The sequence below is a fragment of the Lissotriton vulgaris genome, chromosome 2_1 (genome assembly GCF_964263255.1).
Source record: "Lissotriton vulgaris chromosome 2_1, aLisVul1.2, whole genome shotgun sequence".
Classification (NCBI taxonomy): Eukaryota; Metazoa; Chordata; class Amphibia; order Caudata; family Salamandridae; genus Lissotriton; species Lissotriton vulgaris.
In genome coordinates this window covers 319,478,902-319,506,381 of record NC_141687.1, presented here as the reverse complement: position 1 = coordinate 319,506,381, position 27,480 = coordinate 319,478,902, and the positions used below count along the sequence as shown (strand labels likewise).

Genomic DNA, 27,480 nt, shown 5'->3' with positions numbered 1-27,480 from the left:
TCTGTTAAAGGGGGGTGCGTGTGGGTGTATGCAGTGTGTGTATGTGCGCATGCGTGCGGGAGCCTTTGTGTGAATGCAAATATCAGGCAGGGCGACGCGACGTGCGCGCTCACGAGCTGCGATCTCCAGGAGGACAGGCTCGTCACAGTCTGCTGTCCACATTCCCTGGAAAGCGGCGACATTAGTTGTCTCCCTAGACAGCAAAGCTTCGCTTTGCTTACGTCTAGGCGAGACCTAAAAAACAGGAATTGAATAGATTATATTTTTGGAGGGAGAGGAGTGTCTGTGTTACTTTTGGACTAAAGCTTTTCTGCAGATTTCCTGTGAGGGTATATTGAAAGAAGGTTTGCATTTCATTTCTATAAAATGTGATTTTTCGCTTGTGCCAGCTCAAGTCTCACTCCATGGCTATTGCACCGGAAGGCTGTTTGTTTGTACTGTTTGCCACAAAAGGACTGTCATGTGATTTTTTGAAACTTGCATAACTTCTGTTTATTTACATGTTTTCTGTGATAAGGAGTGAATATCTGTGGAATTGCAGTTATGGTCCCCCACCTTACCCCAACGCTCCCATAATATATTGTCCTATTTGCGCAGTTGGACCATGGGTGAATTTCCTTGCAGTGATGGCCGTCACTGAGCAGTTTTAGAGGTTCTTAAACCTTAGATCTAAACGTATATGTAATGTTCGTTCAGTCTAATAGTTCATGGAGTTTTAAGAATGGCATAAATGCACCTAAGAAGTTGGTTATTATAAAAAAATGAAGTGACACGTAATGCACCCTCCTGTTCATTCAGCCCTGTGACCGCTTAGCAGGTCTCTGTGCACACCATTTTGTGCCGGATTGTGGCACAGGGTGTGCAGAATAAAATTAGAGTTTGTGACGAAGCACCCGTCTGTCAAACGTGACCGATATCTGCCCTTGAAATAAGGCGGATGGGATATCCCACCCACAACCTTTCGTATGTGCCCTTTAGTAGGAGTGTAAGCTGTGCTGCTGGCAGGCTTTGCAGCTTAGGGTAAATTCATACTAGTGGATACAATTCCTAGATCTTCGTCTCTGAGATTTCGATGTTGCCATTGGAATGTTCTGTCCATAGACGACTTGGATCACAATCTGGCAGATGGCAAAGTTACTAGGCCTATACGGCGTGAGAAAAGACATTCCATGCGCAAGGCTAATATGGCTCTTGTGGTGGAGCTGGTGGCCTGCGTTTAATGGGCACAGGAAGTCCCACAGCACTGGTACCTTTGAAACAAGGTGCGGCAGTCGGAGCGTATGAAGAGCACCTTGAGAACTTCAACATAAGGCGATGGCCACCACAGAGATAGTTGTACTCTCACAGGCAGGCGTTGGCTACTGCACTGGGGACTTTGTAGCCTGTACTGAGGCAGGAAGAGGAAGCGACGAGCTAAACGGTCAGAGTCTTGCAATACCTCCTTGGAGCAACTGCAAGTTCAACTGTTCCTGGCCAAGCTAATATGATTTTTTGTAACGTTTAGTTGTAACTTCCATTATAACGTTTTATTTAACATTTCCAATAGTAACATGTAGCATTACTTAAATAGCCTAGTCCTGTCCTATCTATTTGCTCATTTGGAGAGTTGGATTATTTTATTCTGGTGTCAGCAAAATGTACATAGTGAATACATTTAAATGTATGACTTAATTTATCTCATGTACCATGGACTTCCTTCTTACCCAACCGAGTCTACTGCATCCTACGTTAACAAGTATCTTCTCAAGGCACCCCCTGCTAAATATTTGTCGGGCGTGATGACTCTGGGAGGAGTGTGTTCGAAGTCTCAGCGTGCACATTACATTGTTTAAGTATTTTGTCCAGGCTTCTGTAGTGGGCACACGAACACCAGTCCTGGCCATTACCTCCCTTTTCTTCCCCAACAATAATGCTATGCTACACATTTTCTTCTGCTTTTGGGAACATTTTCACATACCCTTGTAGAGCTAATCTGTTCATCCGTCAAGTTAAAATCTGTTATTTTATTTAAGTTCGAAAACAGTCGATTCGAGCAGCTCCACTCCAGATGCAGAAAGTCCACCCCCTGGGCATTGCAAACAGCACAATTATCATTTTTCCTCCCATCATACTTTACTATACTGACTGGTGTATGGTACAATCGATGTAATACTTACATTATAACCTATGGTGACCATTCAAAGACCCTGTATTCCCACTATTCCTGCAGTATCTATATTACCAGATCTTGTGCCCACTTCTCTCTAGTTCTATTGTCTTCTGATTTTATATCCATAGTAACCATATTGTCGATCATTGTGACGAGCTTCCTGGGGGTGGCCCTGCAGCTACTAAGGACTTTAATCTCCGCTCCGCAGGTTATTATGGAAATGAAGGGAACATCTCTTTAACCAATTCTCTTAATTTGTGATGCGAAAAAACATCCAGTTGGGATGAGCTGGTCAGACCTAGAGATAAACAGCTGATGTTTATAGAGATTTCATATCCTATTAATCTTCCTCCTCTTTAAGCTCTTAACCTCATGCGCGCTAGCGGTTTTCCCGCTGTGCGCTGAGTTTTTTAAAAACCCGCGTTACATGACGAGCTCAGCTCGTCGTGAGCGTACGACAGGCATAACTCATGACGAGCTGACCTCGTCATGAGCGTCGAAGGGGTTAACCACACATTTCTCACATGTAATAGCTGTTCTAGGGTTGCACTTTAAGAGTATGTATGGTGAGGCCACTCGGTCTCTATTTCACATAACTCTGCCAATCTAGCCTATGCTCATACTGTACAGTATACTGTATGCATTTTTAAAATGATTATCTTCACTGTTGGACATGGCCCTCCCTGCAGGGTCATCCCCGAACGTTTAGTCTGACTCTGCACTCTTCACCACTGCTAACCAGTGCTAAAGTGCTTATGGTTTCGTCTTTAAACATGGTAAAATGGGCTTACACCCAATTAGCACATTTAATTTACTGATAAGACCACAGTAAAGCGGTATTACATGTATTTCGTGCCTGTAAAATAATGCTACTAGTGGGCCTGCAGCACTGATTGTGCCGTCCACTTAAGTAGCCCTCTAAACAGGTCACAAGCATGCCTTTGCAACCTGTATGTGTGCAGTTTAACCTTTTGCCATGCCTAAACCTTCCTATTTAATGCATATAAAGGCACTCCTACCGTAGGCTCCATACAGCCCATAGGGGAGGGTGCAGTGTATTGAAAAAGTGGGGCATGTACTTTTACATATCCTGCTAGTAAAACACTCTAATTTTGTTTTTCACTACTGCAATGCCTGCCTCTCCCATAGGAGAACATTGGGTTACCTTTTTACACTTAATAAGTGTCTTTTTAATTGCAAGCAGGTAGGAATATCAAATTCGATATCTAAAGAATTATAATTTTAAACCCCTTTTAATGATGACGTTCGATTTAAAATCCTAATTCTGAAAATGCCTCTTTTAGAATGTTGGCATTTTCTTGTCCCTACCATTTGATGCTCCAGCCTGTATCATTGGTCACATGACTAGGTGTAGCTAGTAGTTGGTCTTTGCGTTACTCTCAGACAGTGAGACAAAGTGGGAATAGGTGTTAGCAGGATGGGCCGTCTCTGACCTGATTAGGGGGTGGAGTTGTCACCTACAATACCCACAAAGCCTTTGCCTCGGCATACACACAAATAGTTTCATTTTAGTCTTTTCAGCCCCCTGACAACCTAGGACCAGGGCAAGTGGACAGGAAATTCCAAATTTCTCTGTAGGTGGGAACCTCCACAACCATCATCTACTTCAAAGCAGGCTCCAGGCATAAAAATTGGACCCTCACACCCAACTCTTCAGAACACTGCTGGACCTGTGGACACTACAGAAGGGCTCCCTGATTGCTTGAGGCCTGCCACACTTGCAGTGGACTTGCACCCTTCACCCCAGGCAGAAGTGACTCCAAGGGGCAGCTGACTGACGTCCTCCTCTGAGTTACAGGGACATAACAAGCTCTAGAGGACTCCCTGCATTTGCCCAGCTGATCTGTAGCTAGAAGTGCCTGACTCTGCTGGAGTGAATTCCCGATCCACCAAGAGGTGCCCATCAGGCCCTGGACCCTTTGTGTGGCATCAGTTTAGCTCCCCCTCTAAAAAAAAAAAGGAGAAATCCTGAAGTTTAGCGCACTTCGCGACCGCGAACATGCCTGTTCGCTCCCAAGTCTTGCGGACTGCCAACATGAAGCTACGGTGAACCCTACTTTTCGTGCTACAGCCACCACTAGGCACTAACAATGCAAGATTAGCACTTCTCGCTACAGCATCGACAGCCTGCGGTGCCTGCCAATGCTAATCTCCAGCAATGACAGTCCGCAATGCTCAACAGGATATTTGTGAACAGCTATGATCATCAGCAGAGCTCTAACTGCTCCTCGCGGCCTCCACCACCACAAAAGAAACTCTTGCACTAGACTTTAGAAGGTAACTTTTTCTGCTGGGCGAACCTGCCCCCTGGAAGTGGCCCGCACTTCATTGCAGGTGGCCTCAACTAGTGACTCTCACTTGGTCTCGTACAACAAGATAACTATGACTGGAGATTTCTTCTTTTAGGTGCTTTACTTACCTTAAAACTTTAGAATTGCGTAACTCAGGTTCTACTAATTGGGGTTTCGTTGGTTTGGTCTCAAATAATTGATTAAACTTTACTCCATTTTTCTAAAGTGGTGTGGGATTTCTCTTGTGGTGTTTTCACTTTTACTGTTTGAAATGTTTCAATTCTTGCTGCTTGAATAGGGTTTCAAACTCCCCTCCCTCCCCTCAACCAGTAACCCAATTTCATTAAACTTCCCTGCACCTTTGTCTGAGTTGCTGGTGTTCTTTCATTAACCCAGCAAGACTTTGCTTGGGCACAATTAAAGGGTACCTTTCAGCCATATCGGCTTTTATGGTTTTCGGATCAGCACTCCCTGTGCAAATCACCCATTGCGACCCATTGTCTCCAAGTTCTCCAAAACCCCTTATGCCTCAATGGGCCCTAAACTTGTTTCTGACTTTTTTGATGTGCTCTCCTATTCGAGGCTATGCATAGCAGCCCCTTGCGTCTCTTTACCTTCAAAACAACCTTTTTAAGGGCCATTACACCAGTCAGGAGGGTAAGTGAGCTGCAGGAACTTTCTGTGCACCTGCCATTTATTACCTTTTTTCCAGATAAACTGGTGCTGAGAAAACATGCCTTATTCCTGCCAAACATGGTGGCATCCTTCCACGTCTGCCAGACCATCACTTCCTATCCTAATTTGCTTTGCCTCGCCCTCCTGGACCCAAAAAGAGCATTACCATTCTACATTGATCGTACTAAAGAGCACCAGGTGGACGATCAACGCTTCATTGTGTTTGTTAGTGCAAACAAAGGAAAACCTCTGCAGGAATGGACCATCTCCAGATAGATTGTACTCTGCCTTAAGACTTGCTTCGCACTGGCCTAGAAGCAACCGCCTAATGGCTTGCAGGCTTATTCCACCAGAGCCAAGGTTGCAACCACTACTTAAGCTCGCAGAGTTCCTGTCCTAGATATGTCCGGCTAGGAAGTTGGTATCTCTGCACACATTTACAAAGCACTATTGCTTGGACAGTCTGGTCGGTCATGACTGGCATGTTGCCCTTTTGGTCCTCTAGGACTTATTGTTTTGAATCTGTTTGCAGAACCTCCTTCAGGGAGGTATAGCTTGGGTATTTATCCTAAGTTAAGGAATTTGCGACTAGAGGTCTGTATCAAATTTACAAATTACTTACCTTTGGTAACTCCTTATCTGGTAGAGACTCTAGCTGCAGATTCCTTAACCGATCCTCTCCATTTCTATGAATTCATTTTTCCATCTAGAGTGACCATTGTAGGTACTTGGTGTCTGCAAACTGGTCCATCAGCATTCTTCTGACTCTGAAATGTCAGGGTAAGAATCTGATATCGGTGTGCTGGGGTGGCCCCATATAGGCACTGCACACGTCACTTCTGTCGTAGCCACATTAACACAGAGCTGATCGATGCCACCTACCGGCGAGCAGAGGTGCTGCTCAAGATTTTCCAGATCCAGTCTGACGACTGGGGAATATTCTAAGGAAAGGAATTTGAGGCTATATAGTTTCTACTAGATAAGGCCTTACTGAAGGTAAGTAACCTGTTCATCTTGGTGTACACTTATGTACGCTCACTCTTGCACCACTATAGTTGCACCCTTCCGTGTCCGTTATACTCACACACATTGCTGCACCAAGATCACAATGTTTGGTAAAAAGGGTAAACCAGTTTAAACAGACCTACTATAAATGCAGCAAAGTAGCATCATGTGATCCTCCCCAACAGAAACCCGTTCAGGGAGAAACCGCATTTTTAGGTTTGGAACAGAAATGAATTTGAGAACTTTAAAAAAAAAAAAAAAAGTTTTAATCTGATTAACTCTTTAGGGAACAACGACCTAAATTGTATGAACGGCGTGCCAAGCTACCCTAGGAGACCAGAGATTTTCAAATTCCACGCAGGATGTAATCCATTGTTCTCTTCTTTATATCTGGTATACAGTATCAAAGGAAATAGAGAATTTGCATTTGTGCTGTCAACACGTTGTTCAATTGTGTATTATGTATAGACTTGCGGCGTTGGTGTTCAAAATCGTTCTTTTAAAAAATATAATCTTCTCATCTTCCATGACTTTGTTGGTAAATAAGATTATTTTTTATTTTGTGATTGACCTTGGCCTTAAATTAACTGATGTAAAAAGGCGACAACAGTCTTTTTAATTGTGCTTCTATTTAAAATATTGTATATGCTCATGTTATGTATTCTACTGTAGTAGTTTAACAAACTAATTGTATACATAAACCATAGTTGAAACTTTTGTTTGATGCTGCGTTTTGGTTGGTGAACACGTTTGGACCGTCGTGCAAATTTCCATCTTTCAGAATTGATTATTTTTAAAATGAAGGTTTCTTTTCACAGGGCATCTATGTGACCCGGGTATCGGAAGGTGGGCCAGCTGAGGTAGCTGGGCTCCAGATGGGAGACAAAATAATGCAGGTAGATCTGTATCTTAAAAAAAAAATGCTTTTTTCAGCGGATTTGGTGAAAAGATCCATCTATCTGATCAGCTATCTAATGTCCGATCTGATCGAGTCAGCTATCTAATCAGCCATCTAATATATTTATACATTTGAAATTGAATGTTATTTTACCACTAAGGACCATTATTTATTTGATCACAGGATGACTGTTCCGGTTATGGTCATTGTCATTAACTGTGATTCTGGGGTTGATTTTAATGTTGACATTTTCTTGTCTTACACAAAACCTTAGTTGATCTCGCAATATCACAAACAATACAATTTACCAATTCATTTTGGGATTAAGATTGGACTTTCATCTCAAAGTATTACTGATTGTCCGTTTGCTCAGTGCGGATTATTAGGACATCTACCAGAGACAGTTTGCCAATTAATTAACTTTGCGTAAATATGTGCTTCTACTTTGCTTTCTCAGAAAGAACAGAGTGAAAGATGTGTGAACACATGTACAGTATTTTACAATAGGCAAAGTAATCTAAGTTGTTAGTGACTAATTTATTGTGAGACCACATGAACAGATAGAATGTAGTATTGTGGTTGGGTTATGTATTCCTTCCTCACCATCCTTGTATAGATAGACTCTAGTTTGGTTTTCCATAATTTCTTTTAGGTAAATGTTCTTCCTTGAGGCATGTTGGCCATTTCCCCAAGCCACTTCGAGCCTAGATCTTGTGAAACAAGTTCCAGTGTACTGAAAGTTGCACAGACCACTTCCTAGAGAACATATTATTTTAATCCTTCTACAACCAGTTGTTGCATTGGCTGAGTCTTTGTGATAAAGGAAAAATTAAACTGCTTTAATATAATGTTAGGGGGTCTTAACTCTGAACGGTAATATGCTTCACCACCTGACAGCAACTGATTTTACTTGTGCAGAATTGCAGGTGTGGCAATTTTTCCATTAGATTGAGAGATCTAGTGTGGCATGTGGTGGCTCCTGCTGGTCAATGGGTAATTCTTCAGAGCAGTGCATGTGGTATAGATGTCTGCTCAGACTGTGGTCTGAATAGAAGATTGCTCTTCTGGACTTTAAATGGCCTGTAGTTTGGAGGGTGGGTAAGTCTGTGTTTGAAAAGTCACCAGCGAGACTTGGTGTAGATCATTGCCAAAAAAAGAGAGCAACTTTAATCAGAGAGATTACCAATGAAGCAATTAAATGGGTAAGGGCACTTTTGAGAGTTTAAAAAAATGTATCTAGACAACTGGCTACAAGTGTTTTAGAAAGCCATACCATTACCGATCATGCAGTGTAGGCAGTCTTAGATTCTTTCTCTGGCTTTAAATACCTGCCTATGTTAATATGTACATACTCTCCAAACTGAATCAGTTGTTATTCAGTCATAACCAAAATGCATATATTCTGGGACACTTTTAAAGCCTCAATTTGACGCTTTTTGACTATATATTTCATGAATAAATCTAGTTTAACTGTCTAGATGTGACAATCGTAACATGACATGCTTAAATTACAACAAATCCAACACTCCGTTACCTCAACGGTTGGAACTACTATAGGTTGAGATGTTCTCTTAATTGCACTCAAGCAAGTCAAATGTCAGAATTGGAAGTAGCAGCCTTGCTAAACCATAGTGTTAGATGGCACCACATAGGATTGTACCCTGTATTTATTCCTGATTTTTATCATTCCTCAAAGATAAGCAAGTGGTAATAAGCTTACATTGAGAATCATTGCTCTGTGAGGAGGTGCACAAGTGGTTCAACTATGTGTTTTTTAATATGTGTACTTGTTGGTCATTAGTTTTGTGGTTTTTGTATGCAGCCTGACTTAAATTTGTTTTTATTTCTTCAAAAGTTAAAGTGTGTTTCTTTTAGAAAATATTTGTAGACATTCTAGTAAATTGTGAAATAAGCTTATGTTTCCCAGATATTTACACCCTTCCCCATATGGTACTGTGTCGTTGAAAAGTAAATTGAGGCGATACATTGTTATCTGAAATGGAGATTAAATTACATAAGTAAACCCAGAAGATTTTTGTTTCCAATTTCTACACTGAACTATTTTGTAAGATTAGTGATTTCTGTGAATCCGGCTCCAGGAATTGACGTAAAGGAATATTTTCGCATTTGATGCCCTTTGCTCTTATAATGCTGATGCAATCGCTTAGTAGTTCAGTGTATGGGATATAAATAACATTATAGAATAGAGTAATAAAGCAACTAATGAGGTTAATTATTGCTGAATTGTACATACAATTTTGAAATATTTTAGGCTTGATTCTGTTATGTCGCTCAGTACACTGTAGAGACATTGATTATTAATGCAACAAATCTTTGTTGTTTGTTAGGGAGCTGGATTGGGAGACAGTAATAGCAGCGTGGCACAAAGATCCACAATTATGTGTCATAAGAGCCTATTTTCTATGACAAACTTTTGGCTAACCAAATCAATCCTACTCTATTCACACTTGTTTCTAATAAACACAATTTTGTCACTGCTAGAAATACTGTTGACCAGACTAATTTAAGAGCAACTCTTATCGCAGTTGCATTACCATATAAAAAAATGGTTGAAGCTATCTTCAGCATGGAGACCGCATCTCACCAGGTCTGTTGGACGTTTATGTGGTAAGTTATGGAGAAATGTAAACTCTCTCTCTCTCTCTCTGTTAGTCTGGTGTTGTAAATAGGATGGTTATAGATGGCAGGATACTTCTAGTTGATTACATGTAGATTTATTGTAGGACACAACTGAGAACACAACCTCGCCAGCTGACCAGACCATCAACTGACACTAGTAGAATTCTTAGGTGGAAGAAAGAACATACATAGGCATTGTGGTAGACCGAGAATGAGAGAACACTAAGAAAGGACTAAGACTACAGACAACCACATTACATGAAGAATCAATGTACAACACATCTCCCTCCTTTATAGAAAAGAAATGAAATAAAGCAAAAACAGAGGTTACAACACCTACCCCATGTAGTACAAAAATGAGATACACAAATCTAATTAAGTACCACACGAGGTATCACCAACACGAACGGAAAACAATAAGATAGTAGACATTTTGTACTACACACTCCATCCCCCTCCCCTGGTGAAACCAAAACATGGTTTAGATGAGTGAAAATCAATGCAACAAAGAAAAGGTGTTTACGCCCACAACCTCCCCAAACATGGGTACACCAGAGGGTAGGTACACTTTCCACACTGACCCCCAAAACCCACAATAAGTTAAACAAACCAGGTAAAATTATGAGGTCATTTAGATAGAGTACATCAGGGGTATTGACCCTTAAAACAAGAATGAGGCACTGAACGTCAGCACAACATAGGGTATACCATGGGTACTGACTGGCCCCACACCCTCCCGAAAGAAGGGTACACCATTGGGTAAAAAAAAAAAACAACGCCCTAGGAAAGTACAGCCACAACAGCTCTTCTTACACTTTCCACAATGACCCCCAAAACACACAGGTAGGTGTAGACACGAACCCTTGGGAGAAACACACCATACCCAAAGAAGGGTACACCATTGGGTAAAAGACACCGCCCTAGGAAAGTACAGCCACAACAGCTCTTCTTACGCTTTCCACAATAACCCCCAAAACACACAAGTTCACACCCTGGAACTAAAACTACAACATACCCTACATAGGGTATACCATGGGTACCGAAAGGCCCCACACCCTCCTCAAAGAAGGGTACACCATTGGGTAAGAACACCGCCCTAGGAAAGTACAGCCACAACAGCTCTTCTTACACTTTCCACAACGACCCCCAAAACACACAAACTACAACATACCCTACATAGGGTATACCATGGGTACCAACAGGCCCCACACCCTCCTCAAAGAAGGGTACACCATTGGGTAAGAACACCGCCCTAGGAAAGTACAGTCACAACAGCTCTTCTTACCCTTTCCACAACGACCCCCAAAACACACAAACTACAACATACCCTACATAGGGTATACCATGGGTACCGACAGGCCCCACACCCTCCCCAAAGAAGGGTACACCATTGGGTAAAAGACACAGCCCTAGGAAAGTACAGCCACAACAGCTCTCAATACACTTTTCACAATGACACCCAAAACACACAATAGGTTAAACACACCAGGTAAGATTATATAAGCTCTCCTAGATAGAGTACATCAGGGGTATTGGCCCTTAAAACTAGAATAAGGCACTGAATGTCAAAACAACCTCTCCATGAAGAAAACAAAAGGAGAACAGACCCTTGAAACTGGATGAAGAGGGAAACGCTCATACAACCTGAAGTAATCACTAATATGAAACTGGTTCGAAGTTTGTTATAAGTAGCTCTATGTGGCTCCATGAATGTTGTCCTCTACCATTATCAACAAGTCAACCCAACTATAGACACAAGTATTGTGACCTGCAGCAGGCAAGACCAATCTAGTCTCATAAGTAACATTGAAACTGTCATCGTGTACCTGGTGTTTATCTAGTATGAGCACTCTCATACCTCATTCATGCACCATTTACCAACGCACTTGGTGACTTAATCACATACAACACACAACCAAACAGGGGTGGCCACAAACAACATAACTCACACACAACATATGTTGTGGGACAAACCCTAGTCCTGGTTCCTCTCAGAACCTTTCTGTCACAACTCTGTCGTGAATCTGGGACCTTAGACCTGGTACTTCTGTAAGCCTCACTTTCACAAATTTCCTCAAGGTTCCGGGACTCAAAACCTTCTTCTTACTTCAACTGGAAACTTCTCAAGTCACAATCGCTCAGACGCTCCATCCTCTCCTAGATTCATTGACTTGCTTCTGGACTCACTGTCCCATTTCTGATCTTTTTCTTAAAGTTTTGGAGTCACCACACTTACAGCAATTATCCTGTACATTCTCAGTCCTGAACATAGGTTTTAGACTCTACCTTATTCACCGACCCAGTTCAGAACTCACTGTTCCTGTTTCGGAGTCTCTAGACTCCATGCCACTATTCCGGACTCCTTCACTTCTCCTTGACAGCGTTTGCCCTCTCCTGTTTAGATGCTAGAATCTTTGTCCTTTGATATACTTCGTCCTCTCCCAGTATCATAAGCAATGCAAAGAAATTCATTTTCCTTCCTGAAGCTTTCACTTCAAAAGATGGATTTGTCCATCCTTGTTGTGGAACCTTTGTCCCAGACTTTGCCTCCGTTGTGGACTTCTTGTCCAGACACTCACTTGGAACTTTTGTCCCCGTTGTGGACTTACCGTCCAGAGTCACACGTGGAACCTCTGTCCCCATTGTGAACTCATCGTCCCGAGTCTCACCTGGAACCTCTGTCCCCGTTGTGGACTTACCGTCCAGAGTCTCACGTGGGAACGCTGTCCCCGTAACCGTCCAGTGTCTCACGTGGGAACGCTGTCCCCGTAACCTATCGCCAAGACTCTCACCTGGGACCACTGTCCCCACTATGGACTTACCGTCCAGAGACTCACATGGGACCAGGACCTTTGTCCCCGTTGTGAACTTACTATCCAGAGTCTCACTTGGGACCTCTGTCCCCGATGTGGACCTTCCGTCGAGACTCTCACCTGGGACCTTTGTCCCGGTTGTGAACACTTTGTTTATCTTGCAAACTTGACTCTACTTGCAAGACCATTGTCCATGCTCTGTTTCCATACTTTGTTTTCTTTTACTTCTGTCCCCTCGCTTTTATGACTCAATTAAGGACTAATTTCGCCCTGCTCTTTGACTTTCCGAGGATTCCATGCACCGATAGTTATTGGACATTTGTCCATAGATTTTCTGTCAAGCCAAAGTCTCCTTTATGCTTCTTTGCAATGCATAAGTACTTATTACGGTTGTAAGGCAGTTCAATTTACCATGTACTATCCACTTCGACTCATTTCCAGATTATTCCCAGATCTGTTACCATTACGAAAAGATCCACTAGGTGGCACTGTTAACCAAAATTTCACTGTGTAACTGTGTACAATGGTGTACAATGATCAAACGAAGACTCGGTTTAACCCCTTCCATGCGGCCGCGATTCCCCTGGTGTGCTGTAAACAGCACGAACCGGGGCGGGCCGTGACGAACCCCAGCCGTCATCAGCACACGAGCACCGTAGTGCATGACGGCTGGGGTTCGTCATCAGCATGGAAGGGGTTAATTACTGCTCCTTCGATGTTAATATAGAACTAACGCACAGTTTTCCGTCCGTTCAAACCCACAGTAGGACTTCTTGGAAAAATGAAACCGGCAGAGAAGATGAAATATTATTCTCTCGCGTCTAAAAACACACGCATCGCTATTGTACTGGTTAGACTATTCTCACCTTGAGACTGTAGTTTGACCGTTCATTTCACTCAGGGAAGGCTTGATTCTTGTATCGGCAAAGGAGAGGAACCAGTTGAAATATGGCTGAAAGACGTTGCGCAGTGACGTACTGAAATGTCTCATACAGCTAAGCACTGGTAACCAGGACAACATCGACTCTCCACATAGAACGCTCCGTTTCTCCGCTAGTACAAACTGAAGATCCACTACGTCATCATAGCAAGGATGACAGCGCAGAGGGAGGATCACTCTGCTCACCAACGGCAAGGCAGACCGAGTGAATTCTCACACACAAGGCAGGTAGACGCAGGGTAGGATTTCTCACCTGAGAAGATAAGTTGTTCCTCTTGCTATGTTTTTTGTTGCTGCTGCGGCCGGTTTCTTCTTATTTTCTTCAAAGCAGCGTGTGTCCGTTTAATGCTTGTGATTACCTCGTTTTGGCAGCATGTGTATCCGGTTTTCATGTCATTCTCTGACTTATGGCAGCAGTTGTGGCTTGAACATTACAGATACTTCGCTTTAATATGTTCCATTTGAGAAATCCATTTGTAACAATATTGGCAACAGAGGAGAAAACCTATGAACTGGACTAATAAAGTTACAGGCTTCTTTAAATTATTGAGAAGAGTTTCACAGCATCTGTAATTCCTTTTCCTCTTGGTTTCCAATCAACAGACAGAGATGTACTTTAATTTGACTTTTGCTATCACTTTAAAAAGGTTACTTAACTTATCAATGCGCTTTAAATACTTGCAGCTGGATTGTTCTGTTTCCAGTGCGCTTCAAAGATTTCAAGTTACTTGATCGCTTTATTATTATCCCACACCTTACTTCTTGATCAGTTAAGGTTGCGCCGTACTGCCAGAGATGAGTAATGTACTCACAGTTCTTTACTTGCTTTAAATTCCTCTTTGTTTTTCTTCATTCATCTGGTTTCAAACTTCTTTTGAAGATATTACTGGCAGCAGGTAGGTGGAGTGGGTTCTTTTCGCGAGGTGTAACTCAAGCTGTGTTAGATGGTTTCTTCTCTGGTCTGGTCAGCAGAAAACGTCGCCAAAATGTTGTAAATAGGATGGTTATAGATGACAGGATACTTCTAGTTGATTACATGTCGATTTATTTGTAGGACACAACTGAGAACACAACCTCGCCAGCTGACCAGACCATCAACTGACACTAGTAGAATTCTTAGGTGGAAGAAAGAACATACATAGGCATTGTGGTAGACAGAGAATGAGAGAACACTAAGAAAGGACTAAGACTACAGACAACCACATTACATGAAGAATCAATGTACAACATCTGGCAATTAGAGCATTTTAATAGAATTACTTTAGGAGCACTGTGCATTAATCTGATAACGCATTCCAAATTTTTTAAGCAGATTAAGTCAAAGACCTCTACCTCTCTATTATGAGGCTAGGAAAGCTATCTTCAGGGCTTAAACGTATGGCATGCAACGTAAAGTTCAGATCCAGAAGTCCTTGGATGTGTATCAATCAAACAATTCTCAGTAGCGGCATGACAACCGACCGCATGTGTAATCAGGATAACGGAAAAAAATTGTTATCCTGATTACACACGCGGTCTGTTATCATGCCGCTTCTGAGAATTGTTTGTTTGATACACATCTCAGGACTTCTGGATCAATCAAACAATTCTCAGAAGCGGCATGATAACAGACCGCGTGTGTAATCAGGATAACATTTTTTTTCGGTTATCCTAATTAAGGACTTCTGGATCTGAACTTTACGACCTTTAAAAGGAATACGTTGCATGCCATACGTTTAAGCCCTTAAGAAGTCTCATTGGAGATGGACCGCGTTGGCTAGGAGGCTATGAGGAATGTAAAGAAGCTCGACTTGTGAAAAATAAAGAAGAAAATCTCATTAAGAAAAATATACCCTGGACGTTTTCTTTGTGCGCTATTTTTGCTGTGAACTGATATGCCAGGCTGAAAAATTAATCATAGGCTTTTTATGGTCCACTGGAGTATTTCAACGCCAAAGCGCGTTTCGGTGTTCAACCTGGGTGTGGGTTACACCTTCCTCAGGGCGAATGTATCAGACAGTGGCCGTGGCACGTGCCTGGGCTCCAGGCCGGGCCGGCTGGCACCAACAAACTGATTTCCAATGTGGGAACAAACAAAGATCCAGAATGGGACCGCAGAGGGCAGACAGCGCTCGAAGTGTTCAAATGGAACAGAGGTAATGGTTCTATGCAGCGATGCTGGGACGCTCAAAGCTTATGGAGAAGCCAGTCGGAAAAGTTAATAGAGCGCTCCCTTCCGATAGAGATGACGCTCCAGCGTCTATCTAGGAGCAACACTCTAGGATGAGATGCTGGTCAGACGTTGGATCAGCACCATTAATGCAAAATTTGCTTTGTCTGATGAGAATATGCATCTTCGAATTGTTTGGTTGGACTTCTTTTAAAGATTAACTCAGTTTTTGGAATGAGTGTACTTGCGTCCCTGACCTTTCCATACTAATTGAACTGGTTCTAAAGGCTGAAGCTCCTGCAAAATATGGACCCTCTTAGTTGACTCTATGGAAACCCGAGAAATACATTTGGTGTAGGGTAATGTGAAAATGATCCCACCACGCCTCACCATGTAAAGAAATACCATATTATCATTTAGAAAGAAGTACATTTCAGTCTGCAAATATAGGTTGTCAGACATTTTTAATATGTTAACTTACTACCTGATACTATTTCTGCATCCCCTATCTGTTTGACTATTAACCAAGAACGACCGCACATAACATCTCATTTTAGTCTGCTGTTCCAATAAGCTCCAATTAATGTTGTTTTTTCTTTCCATTTTATCTTATTTTTTTACTTTGTGTATCGTTGTCTATTTACGCACAATCTAGCACTCTAACAAAATACACTTTTACCTCATACAAGTTTTTCATATTGCTGTAAGTCCGAATACTTTGAGATGGGAGTCTAGAGAAAATGGGGCTACAGCTCCAGGATTTAACACGAGACCTAAATGCTTATGTGGTAAGAAACTGGTAAATATGTTTTTTTCTGGAGGAAAAATATATATAAATGCAAAGAACCCAAGGTAGTTCCCAAGTTTAGGTGGAGAACAGCTCCTATATAAAACACCCTACAACACCAGTAAAGCTCTGAATCTGCTCACTTCAAATGTCTGTTTTGGCTAGCAAGGTTTTTAGCCTAGGATTAGCACAGTACCATCCACACATAGCTGGATCGGGGCAAAATATTCTGACAATTCTACAGCAATGTCTTTAAGCATAGGATTAGCTAGTGCCATCCACGCCGAACTGTAAAATAACAGAAGCCGTTTACCACTCCTGCCAAAGTATTACAGCTTTTGAGTGGTAAAATACGGTTATCGATTAGAATTTTACCTGGGGTTTTGTGACATTATCTCACGCCACCTACTCAACCTCTACACCGAGGCGGTTTGGAGGGGCGGGGTCCTCCCTGAACTTAATACAGTGACTATTGTGATTATTCCAAAACCAGGCCAACCTTCGCCTCAGTGTAGCTCCATGCAAATTCTGTGTGCTCTTACTACTTAACTTCGAGAAAGCCTTCAACTCGGTTGATTGGGTTTTATGAGGACAGCACTGATCAGAATGGGTTTCAGTCCCTGAATATATTGTTACATTGACCTCCTGTACTTCCACCCCACGGCCCGGGTTCTAGTTAATGGGGTGCTTTTGGGCCCTTTCCCTGTCAGCAGAGGTACCCATGAGGGGTGTCCCCTGTCACCCCTTTTGTTTGTGGTCACAGTCGAACCCCCACCCGCTTAGTGTGTTGCAAAGCTCAGTTGCTTGGGTGGAGCTGGGGGTGCTCTGAGGAGGACATGATATGGCTATATGCTGACTGCGTTCTCCTGTACATGGCTGACCCCATCAAGCTGGTCCGATATGCCTCCACATCCTGACTCTTTATGAAGAGGTCTTGTAAATTCGAATAAGTCTCTATTCGTGCTGGTTCGAGGCTACACTATGACTACACAATGCCAGGCTGCCATACCCATGAAATGTCTGAGCTTCTGGGGATTCATATTTCCCCTGCCCATAAACTGTCATGGAACCTCAATTTGCCACCTCTTGTCACCTGGACGAAGGCAAGCCTGCAGCTCTGGGCACGCCTCCTGCTGAACCTGTTGGGCCATGTATGCCTTTTCAAGAAGATGGTTCTCCACGCTACCTATACATCTTCCAAAATCTCCCCCTGCTTATTCCTGCGCAGTGGTTCAGAGACTTTACATCAATAGTCTGTACCTACTTGTGGGCCAATCATCTGCCTTGCATTGCCTAGATTAAATGCCGGAAGGCAGTGTACGACAAGGGTGGCTATAGAACCTGGGGTAGCCTGGTCTAGGGCAAGACATACATCTCAGAGGCACAGTGTAAAGGTTGCAGACCACCCAACAGTAAAACCACGCAATAGCACACAAAAAGAAAACGCTACACCAAAATGTGGAAAAATAAGTACTGCTTTATAAAAATATATCTTCTCACTTTTACTTCCAGAATTCACAAGTAATTACATTTCAATTTGTTTGGGATCTAGCAAGAATATTTTTAAATTACTGAGCAGTTAATCAACTAGGTTCAACAGTACCTTACTTTAGTCATGAAATCATTGATAACACTCTCAGATTGGCTTATTTAAATCAATAATCAATATCAACAGTGCATCCCCTCAGACTCAAGAATTTGGTTAAATATTGTCACAATACAGTGTACTAAACTTGTCTCCCACAAGCTACTCCCCTCATCACATAGCACTGTGGAAGGAACCAGCAATGATTACACTAGGTTAATCCCCTACAGGTTTGAGTGACACTTTCAACCAGGAGCACTAGTTTTCTTTTGGAAGAGTCTATACTCCTCCAGCAAAGGGGACTCCTTTCCCTTCCTCCTCACTGCTGACAATTATAGAGGAACTATTCCCAACAGAGCCACATGTCAAGTAAACTTTTCAGGAACTAACCGAGGTAGCTCCACCCTCTGGAAGGGACTCTTTATTCCCTTTCTCGTATAGTCTTGCTCCCCTCCCCTCGTGTAACGCTCCTTACTTGTAGCCAGGTTACTGAGGTGTCAATTAGTGAATCCGCTTAACCGGGGACTGGGGACTCAGCGCTGAAAAACGCTCACCAGCCTCCCGGTGCCTCTTTCTCCTCTCTCCCGCTAGCTTCTCTGGTAGCGCTCAGGCGGGGAAAAGAGATCCCTGATGACTGCAGGCTGCCGGCTCCTCCGTACCCCCTCCCGCTCGCGCCTGCCTCACAGTGGGGCGCTCGAGCCGGGGAGAGGACTTCTCGCTTGTCTCCGCTGCCAGGGGAACTCCCGGCGCTTCTCCACAGATTCTCCGCGCTGAGGCCGAGGGTCGCGCTGATCTCCTGGGCATGCGCGAAGCTTCCCGGATACTCCGCCTCTCAGCCCGCCTCCGCTCCCGCCTTTCTCTGCGCAGGCTCTGCAGTCAAGACGCCGCTTCCTCCGGGCCTGCTCGATCTTAGGCCCCTCCTGCCCAAAGAAGTGGAAACGCCTGAGGCATGCGCGGTAGCGCTCCCTTACTCCAAACCTGGGGGTTGTTCACAATGACGCGGCCGGTGCCCCTGGGGTCCTGCAGACGGCGAAAACAGCGCCGCTCCAATAAAACCGGCACCCTTCACTTCCCAGGCGCCTCCTCAATCGCAATCCGGCGCCGATCTCTCCTGGCCCCTGCTACTTCAGCGCCTACTGCCCCTCCCAGATAGCGCTCAACCACTGAGCTAGGACAGCTCACCAAGCGCCGACTTTACTCCACAGCCGGTGAGTGATGACTCTGTGGGGTAATTGGCTAGGGGTCAGTCTCTAGAACCAGGGCAGAATGGTGTAGAAGGCTACATACAAGGGGTGAGGGCCACAGGACTTAACCCTCCTCTACTAGAGGGAAACACACCAGAATTCCTGTCACTGGGCAGAGGACTGCACTCCGCAGCGCTGCAGTCTCCTTCTCCTCAAGACTTCCCCTGTATGGTTTAGACAAGGGGCAAGCTAGGCGCCCAGGGTCTCCAGTAACCCTTAACAGCGGGGTCAGGACAAGTAACCCAAAAGGGGATAATGAGGTGATTCACTAAGGCAGCTTCCCTATCCAGGAGGTCAACCCTAAGTCTAACCTCTTCCCACCCTTAGCTACAGCCTGTCCTCCAGCTGACTCTCTCAGGTAGACAAAATGGCTGCCCCGCATTCTGCCTTATATAGGCTGACCCTCAGTGGTCCAGAATGGACCAGAAGGTTCTAGAACGCCCTATGCTAGGCTATGGCCAAGTTCTGAGTGTGACAGTTAGGGCAGTTGGTAGCCACCATTTTGTGTGGTGCCAACTTTCCTGTCAGAACAGGCCTCTGGGCCTGAGGTGAAAAATTATGAGGGGGGGAAAGAACACCTATCCCCCTGGCCAACACCTATAAAAAGTCAGTGGACAAAAAATTATCAAGGGTATGAGGGGCAAAAAGGGGACAAAATAAATAATAAATAGGAGGGACTACGTCAAAAAGCCAGACAGGTCTAACACGCGTCCCCCCCCAGCTGAAAGTGGGAGAACTACCCAACCCCTTGGGAGTCCTCATCACTAAGGCGGAAATACCTGGAGAGACCGTCTGCATTGGCGTGGTCCACCCGGAAGTCAATTCCCTGTAGGGAGATGGACCACCTCAACAGCTTGGGATTTTCCCCCTTCATTTGCATCAGCCAACGAAGGGGTCGGTGGTCAGTCTGAACCAGGAAGTGCGAGCCAAAGAGGTATGGCCGCAGCTTCTTCAGAGCCCACACCACCGCAAAAGATTCCCTCTCAATGGCACTCCACTTCTGTTCCCGGGGAAGCAGTCTCCTGGATAAGAAGACTACAGGCTGATCCAGGCCCTCTTCATTTAGTTGCGATAACACTGCCCCAATGCCATGTTCTGATGCATCTGTTTGGACAATGAACTCCTTGGAGAAGTCTGGGGCCTTCAGGACCGGTGCCGCACACATCGCCTGTTTCAATTTCTCGAAAGCTTGCTGACAAGCTCCCGTCCAAACTACCCGTCGAGGTTGTTTCTTGGAGGTGAGCTCTGTGAGGGGCACTACAATAGTGCCATACCCCTTCACAAAGCGACGGTAGTAGCCTGTGAGGCCCAGGAAAGCTCGGACCTCAGTCTGTGTCTTGGGGGGTTCCCAGGCCATGATTGCCTCAATCTTCGCCTGCAGGGGCTGCACAGTCCCCCTACCCACCAAGTGTCCAAGGTACACAACCGACCCCTGCCCAATCTGGCATTTGCTGGCCTTGATTGTCAATCCAGCTTGTCTCAGGGCCTGGAGAACTGCTTGCAAATGTTGCAGATGGTCCTCCCAACTGCTACTGAAGACAGCAATGTCATCCAGATAAGCAGCAGAGAAACCCTCCATTCCAGAGAGGACCTGGTTCACCAGCCGCTGAAATGTGGCAGGGGCGTTCTTGAGCCCAAAGGGCATCACACAGAACTGGAAGTGTCCCTCAGGCGTGGAGAAGGCTGACCTTTCCCTTGCTCCATCTGTCAAGGAGATCTGCCAGTACCCTGAAGTGAGGTCAAAGGTACTCAGATATTGGGCAGCTCCTAGCCGGTCAATCAATTCATCCGCCCTAGGGATCGGATGAGCATCAGTCTTAGTCACTGAGTTCAGTCCTCGGTAATCCACACAGAACCTCAGTTCAGGTGTGGTGCCTGGTGGTGCGGCTTTTGGCACGAGCACCACCGGACTGGACCAAGGGCTATTGGAAGGTTCAATAACTCCCAACTCTAGCATCTTGGCAACCTCTCCATGGATGCTAGCCTTCACCTTGTCGGACAGCCGGTAGGTCTTCGACTTCACTGGTGGGCTGTCCCCTGTGTCCACGTCATGGGTACACAGGTGAGTCCTTCCCGGGACAAGGGAGAACAACGAAGAGTACTGCTCCAGGATCTGGCGGCAGTCCTCCCGTTGCTCAGGAGTTAGAGTAGGAGAGAGAATCACTCCCTCCACTGACCCATCCTTCTCTTGAGACGAAAATAGATCTGGGAGAGGTTCGCTTTCCGCTTCCTCTTCCCCGTCAGTCACCATCATCAACATGACTTCGGGCCTCTCATGGTGGGGCTTGAGACGGTTGGCATGCAGCACCCGTAGGGGCTGTCGAGGGGTCTTAAGGTCCACCAGGTATGTGGCCTTACCCTTCTTCTCCAACACCTCAAAGGGGCCTGTCCAGCGATCCTGGAGGGCACTAAGCTCTCCAGGCTCCATCACCCACACTTTCTGTCCAGGCTCCAATTCCACCTGGTGAGCATTGTGGTCATACCACTCCTTCATGACTGCCTGGCTGGCCTCCAAGTTGTCAGAAGCTTGCTTCCACAACTTCGCCATTTGGCTCCTGAAGGCCAGCATATAGCTCGCCACATCCTGGGGGGGTTTCCTGGGAGACTTCTCCCAACCATCCTTCACCAGGCTGAGAGGACCGCGTACAGGGTGCCCATACAGAAGCTCAAAGGGGCTGAAGCCCACTCCCTTCTGGGGCACTTCCCTGTAGGAAAAGAGCAAACAGGGTAAGAGGACGTCCCATTTCCTCCGCAGGCTTTCGGGCAGACTTCTGATCATGCCCTTCAAGGTCTTATTAAACCTCTCAACCAGTCCATTCGACTGGGGGTGATAAGGAGTGGTGAACCGGTAGGTCACTCCACACTCCTTCCACATTGCCCGCATGTAAGCTGACATGAAGTTGGTCCCCCTGTCAGACACAACTTCCTTGGGAAATCCCACTCGGGTAAAGATTCCCATTAGGGCTCTTGCCACTACAGGTGCAGTGACTGTCCTCAGAGGAATTGCCTCTGGGTTCCGTGTGGCATGATCCACCAGAACCAGGATAAACCTGTGACCAGCTGTTGTTGGTGGATCCAAAGGCCCTACAATGTCGATGCCCACCCTCTCAAAGGGTGTGCTAACGACTGGAAGTGGTTCCATGGGAGCCTTTAGCTTCACCCCTGTTTTCCCACTGGCCTGGCAGGTTACACATGTCCGACAGTAAGTGCTGGACGCCACTTTCATCTGAGGCCAGTAAAAGTGGAGGACAAGCCGTGCAAAGGTCTTGTCCTGGCCTAAGTGTCCTGCCAGGGGTATGGCATGAGCCAATTCCAAAAGAAAGGCTCGGTACTGTTGCGGGACTACCAAGGCCCTTGATGAACCAGGCAAGGGTACCTTGGGTTCACTGTAGAGGAGTCCATCCTCCCAGTAAATATGATAGTGTCCCGTAACATCACCTGCTGCTTGGGCTTCAGCCTGTCGCCTCAGCCCCTCAAGGGTGGGGCACTCCCTCTGCCCCTTAAAGAATTCCTCTCTGGTAGGACCTCCCTCCACATGCCACTCAGCAGGGATGGGTAAATCCTCCAGAGAGTCTACTTCCCCCTCCACGAACTCCTGGCCCACCACCGCAGGTGGCCGATCTGTCACATGGGGTGTGGAAGCCGGAGCAGGCTCTCTCGGTCTCCGGGTCTGTCCCTTCTTAGCAGCGGGTTGGGCCATTGTTCCAGGCTCCAACCCAGGCGAACTCCCTCTCCGGGCAGTCGCAGACCGTGTGCTTGCACAGGCCCAGTCAGGTGTACCCAGCATCGCAGAATGCGTCCGGTATTCCACCTCTCTCCAAGTGTTGTGTTCCATGTCATTCCCCAACAGACAATCGACTGGCACGGCAGGGCTTACGGCAACTCGAATTGAACCTGCAACCCCCTCCCACTCAAAGGGAACCTCAGCCACTGGATAGTGGCCCATTCTGCCGTCAGCCATCGCGGCGGGGTGGAGTACATTAGGAACAACCTGCTCTGGAGACACCAGTTGACTTCTCACCATAGTCATACTGGCTCCTGTATCTCTCAGAGCCTCCCCTCTCTGGCCATTGATGGTGACCCATTGCCCATACTTTGTAGTATTTGGGGGCACCTGGATCTTTGTAACCATCTCCCTCTCTCCCAGGGACACTAAGGTGACACCCGCCCACTCACCCCCCTTATCTAAGGGCAACTCCTCCCCGAGCGCTACACTAGCTACTCCCGGTGACTTTCCTCCGGTGGGAGGGGGTGGTCTCTTTGGGCATCTGACATCCCCCTTATAATGTCCAACACCACCACATTCAAAACAGTGGAGAACCCTTGGCTGCTGGCTTTGGCCAGGATTAGGGTTTCTGGGCGGGTTTGCCCTAGGGGTGAAACCTGCTCCCTTCCCTTGGAAGTTATTTTGGGGACTTTTAGAGAACTCTTTCTTTTTCTCTCCCCCTCCTTCTTCTGGGGGGCGCCCTGTCCGGCTTTTTGAGATTTCCTCTCCAGTCCCCTTGGAGGACACCCGGGTACTTGCCCAGATGTCCGCCTCCTCTGCAAGCTTCAGGGGATTGGTCAGCTTGCTGTCCACCAGGTGTTGGCGCAGCTCGGGAAAACATTTCTCGAGGAGGTGTTCTCTCAAAAATAGATCGTACAGCCCCTCATAATCTTTCACCTCACTGCCCTTGACCCAACCCTCTAAGGCCTTTCTGGCGTAGTCAAGGAAGTCCACCCAGTTCTGGGTGCTTAATTTGTGGCTCCCCCTGAACTTCTGACGGTACCTTTCTGGGGTAAGCCCCAACTTCCTTAACAACGCCAGCTTCATGGTGGGGTAGTTGGTTTGTTCCTCTGGTTCCAGGGCCAGCAGGGTGTCCCGACCAGCAGGAGGCATGTATTTATACAAACCACCCCCCCAGTGCTTTTCCTGCACCCCATGAGCTCTCAGGGAGACCTCATAAGCAGCCAGCCACTTAGCTATGTCATCGCCCTGACTGAAGCTAGCTGTAAGGTCTTTCGGCAAGTAGGGTCTAGTCTCCCTGGCTGTCTCCTTTGTCTCGCTGCCACCATTCATCTCAGGAGAGAACCCCCGTTGCAGGCTCTTGAGTTCTAATTCCTTCAGCCTGAACTCGTGGGCCATCCTCCTCTCCTCCTTCTCCTGCTCCAACTTAGCCAACTCCCATCTCAACTGTCTTTTCTCTCTCCTATCCGTGAGCTCGGCTTCAGTTAAGCTTCCCCAGAGGCGCTACTGCCCCTTCTGGAGTAGGACACTGGTCCTGGGAGTAAGTTTTCCCCCTCAGTGTGGAATAACCCATCTATCTCCCCCACCGTGTCCTGGTCTACCCCCTCTTCCTCCTCCTTCCTTTCTTGGTGTGCCTCTACCCAAGCCCTAAGACTGGTCTGGAGCTCCCCCTTCCTGGCACCATGCTTGAAAAATACCCCCATTTGCTGGCAGAACATTTTCAAGTGTGACACAGAATAGACCTCTAGGTTTTCCAAAGCGAACTCCATTTTGAGTCAGGCAAACCTAGATAACACACCAGAAATTGCAGAGTTGCAAGGGCAACCTAAAGCCACCTCCACCCACCACCAGGAACAAATTTGGAAAAATCAAAAAGACAAATTAGGAGGGCCGCAAGGAGAACTCCTGGTGTAGGTTTAGTGTATTACGTTGAATTACTATTGAGTAGCTGCAACCAAGTCAGTATCCCACCGCTAGGCACCAATCTGTTAGAACCTGGGGTAGCCTGGTCTAGGGCAAGACATACATCTCAGAGGCACAGTGTAAAGGTTGCAGACCACCCAACAGTAAAACCACGCAATAGCACACAAAAAGAAAACGCTACACCAAAATGTGGAATAATAAGTACTGCTTTATAAAAATATATCTTCGCACTTTTACTTCCAGAATTCACAAGTAATTACATTTCAATTTGTTTGGGATCTAGCAAGAATATTTTTAAATTACTGAGCAGTTAATCAACTAGGTTCAACAGTACCTTACTTTAGTCATGAAATCATTGATAACACTCTCAGATTGGCTTATTTAAATCAATAATCAATATCAACAGTGCATCCCCTCAGACTCAAGAATTTGGTTAAATATTGTCACAATACAGTGTACTAAACTTGTCTCCCACAAGCTACTCCCCTAATCACATAGCACTGTGGAAGGAACCAGCAATGATTACACTAGTTTATTCCCCTACAGGTTTGAGTGACACTTTCAACCAGGAGCACTAGTTTTCTTTTGGAAGAGTCTATACTCCTCCAGCAAAGGGGACTCCTTTCCCTTCCTCCTCACTGCTGACCATTATAGAGGAACTATTCCCAACAGAGCCACATGTCAAGTAAACTTTTCAGGAACTAACCGAGGTAGCTCCACCCTCTGGAAGGGACTCTTTATTCCCTTTCTCGTATAGTCTTGCTCCCCTCCCCTCGTGTAACGCTCCTTACTTGTAGCCAGGTTACTGAGGTGTCAATTAGTGAATCCGCTTAACCGGGGACTGGGGACTCAGCGCTGAAAAACGCTCACCAGCCTCCCGGTGCCTCTTTCTCCTCTCTCCCGCTAGCGCTGGCTTCTCTGTTAGCGCTCAGGCGGGGAAAAGAGATCCCTGATGACTGCAGGCTGCCGGCTCCTCCGTACCCCCTCCCGCTCGCGCCTGCCTCACAGTGGGGCGCTCGAGCCAGGGAGAGGACTTCTCGCTTGTCTCCGCTGCCAGGGGAACTCCCGGCGCTTCTCCACAGATTCTCCGCGCTGAGGCAGAGGGTCGCGCTGATCTCCTGGGCATGCGAGAAGCTTCCCGGATACTCCGCCTCTCAGCCCGCCTCCGCTCCCGCCTTTCTCTGCGCAGGCTCCGCAGTCAAGACGCCGCTTCCTCCGGGCCTGCTCGATCTTAGGCCCCTCCTGCCCAAAGAAGTGGAAACGCCTGAGGCATGCGCGGTAGCGCTCCCTTACTCCAAACCTGGGGGTTGTTCACAATGACGCGGCCGGTGCCCCTGGGGTCCTGCAGACGGCGAAAACAGCGCCGCTCCAATAAAACCGGCGCCCTTCACTTCCCAGGCGCCTCCTCAATCGCAATCCGGCACCGATCTCTCCTGGCCCCTGCTACTTCAGCGCCTACTGCCCCTCCCAGATAGCGCTCAACCACTGAGCTAGGACAGCTCACCAGGCGCCGACTTTACTCCACAGCCGGTGAGTGATGACTCTGTGGGGTAATTGGCTAGGGGTCAGTCTCTAGAACCAGGGCAGAATGGTGTAGAAGGCTACATACAAGGGGTGAGGGCCACAGGACTTAACCCTCCTCTACTAGAGGGAAACACACCAGAATTCCTGCCACTGGGCAGAGGACTGCACTCCAAAGCGCTGCAGTCTCCTTCTCCTCAAGACTTCCCCTGTATGGTTTAGACAAGGGGCAAGCTAGGCGCCCAGGGTCTCCAGTAACCCTTAACAGCGGGGTCAGGACAAGTAACCCAAAGGGGATAGTGAGGTGATTCACTAAGGCAGCTTCCCTATCCAGGAGGTCAACCCTAAGTCTAACCTCTTCCCACCCTTAGCTACAGCCTGTCCTCCAGCTGACTCTCTCAGGTAGACAAAATGGCTGCCCCGCATTCCGCCTTATATAGGCTGACCCTCAGTGGTCCAGAATGGACCAGAAGGTTCTAGAACGCCCTATGCTAGGCTATGGCCAAGTTCTGAGTGTGACAGTTAGGGCAGTTGGTAGCCACCATTTTGTGTGGTGCCAACATTCCTGTCAGAACAGGCCTCTGGGCCTGAGGTGAAAAATTATGAGGGGGGGAAAGAACACCTATCCCCCTGGCCAACACCTATAAAAAGTCAGTGGACAAAAAATTATCAAGGGTATGAGGGGCAAAAAGGGGACAAAATAAATAATAAATAGGAGGGACTACGTCAAAAAGCCAGACAGGTCTAACACTATGGCTGATCTTTAAATGTACTATCGGACACACAACTCCTTGTGATCAATAATTGGCTTACCGGAGGGTGATATGATCAGGCATATGGGGCCGAGCTTGCCTTGTTGAACCTGAATAAAGTCCTGTGTTTGCTCTATGGGGACCCCCTAACCCAACATCTCTCTATAGTGACTTGGTTAGTTTCCCAGGCTTGGCGAGCTGCATCACAAGCCATGGGTTGGCATAACACACTTACCCAGCAGACCCCCCTGTGGCACGGCCCCAGCATGTATACAATCTCCAAGGCTTCCAGATGTGGAGCTACATAGGTATTACGATGCTAGGCGACATCTGGCAATGAGACCATATTAAGTCCTTCCA

The 27,480-nt window shown here is 46.3% G+C and overlaps 1 protein-coding gene across 2 annotated transcripts in view; it reads left to right on the top strand.

Annotated features, from left to right (window-relative positions):
* TAX1BP3 (Tax1 binding protein 3) overlaps window positions 1-27,480 on the top strand; it is a 173,155-nt gene that overhangs the window by 115,083 nt on the left and 30,592 nt on the right. For both annotated transcript variants that reach the window (XR_015308369.1, XM_086955025.1), the window contains exon 3: window positions 6,960-7,037. Coding sequence is in view for 1 of the 2 variants with exons in the window: in XM_086955025.1 (XP_086811151.1) it covers window positions 6,960-7,037 (78 nt within the window). In the remaining variant the exon portion in view is untranslated. The remainder of the gene's footprint in view (window positions 1-6,959; window positions 7,038-27,480) is intronic.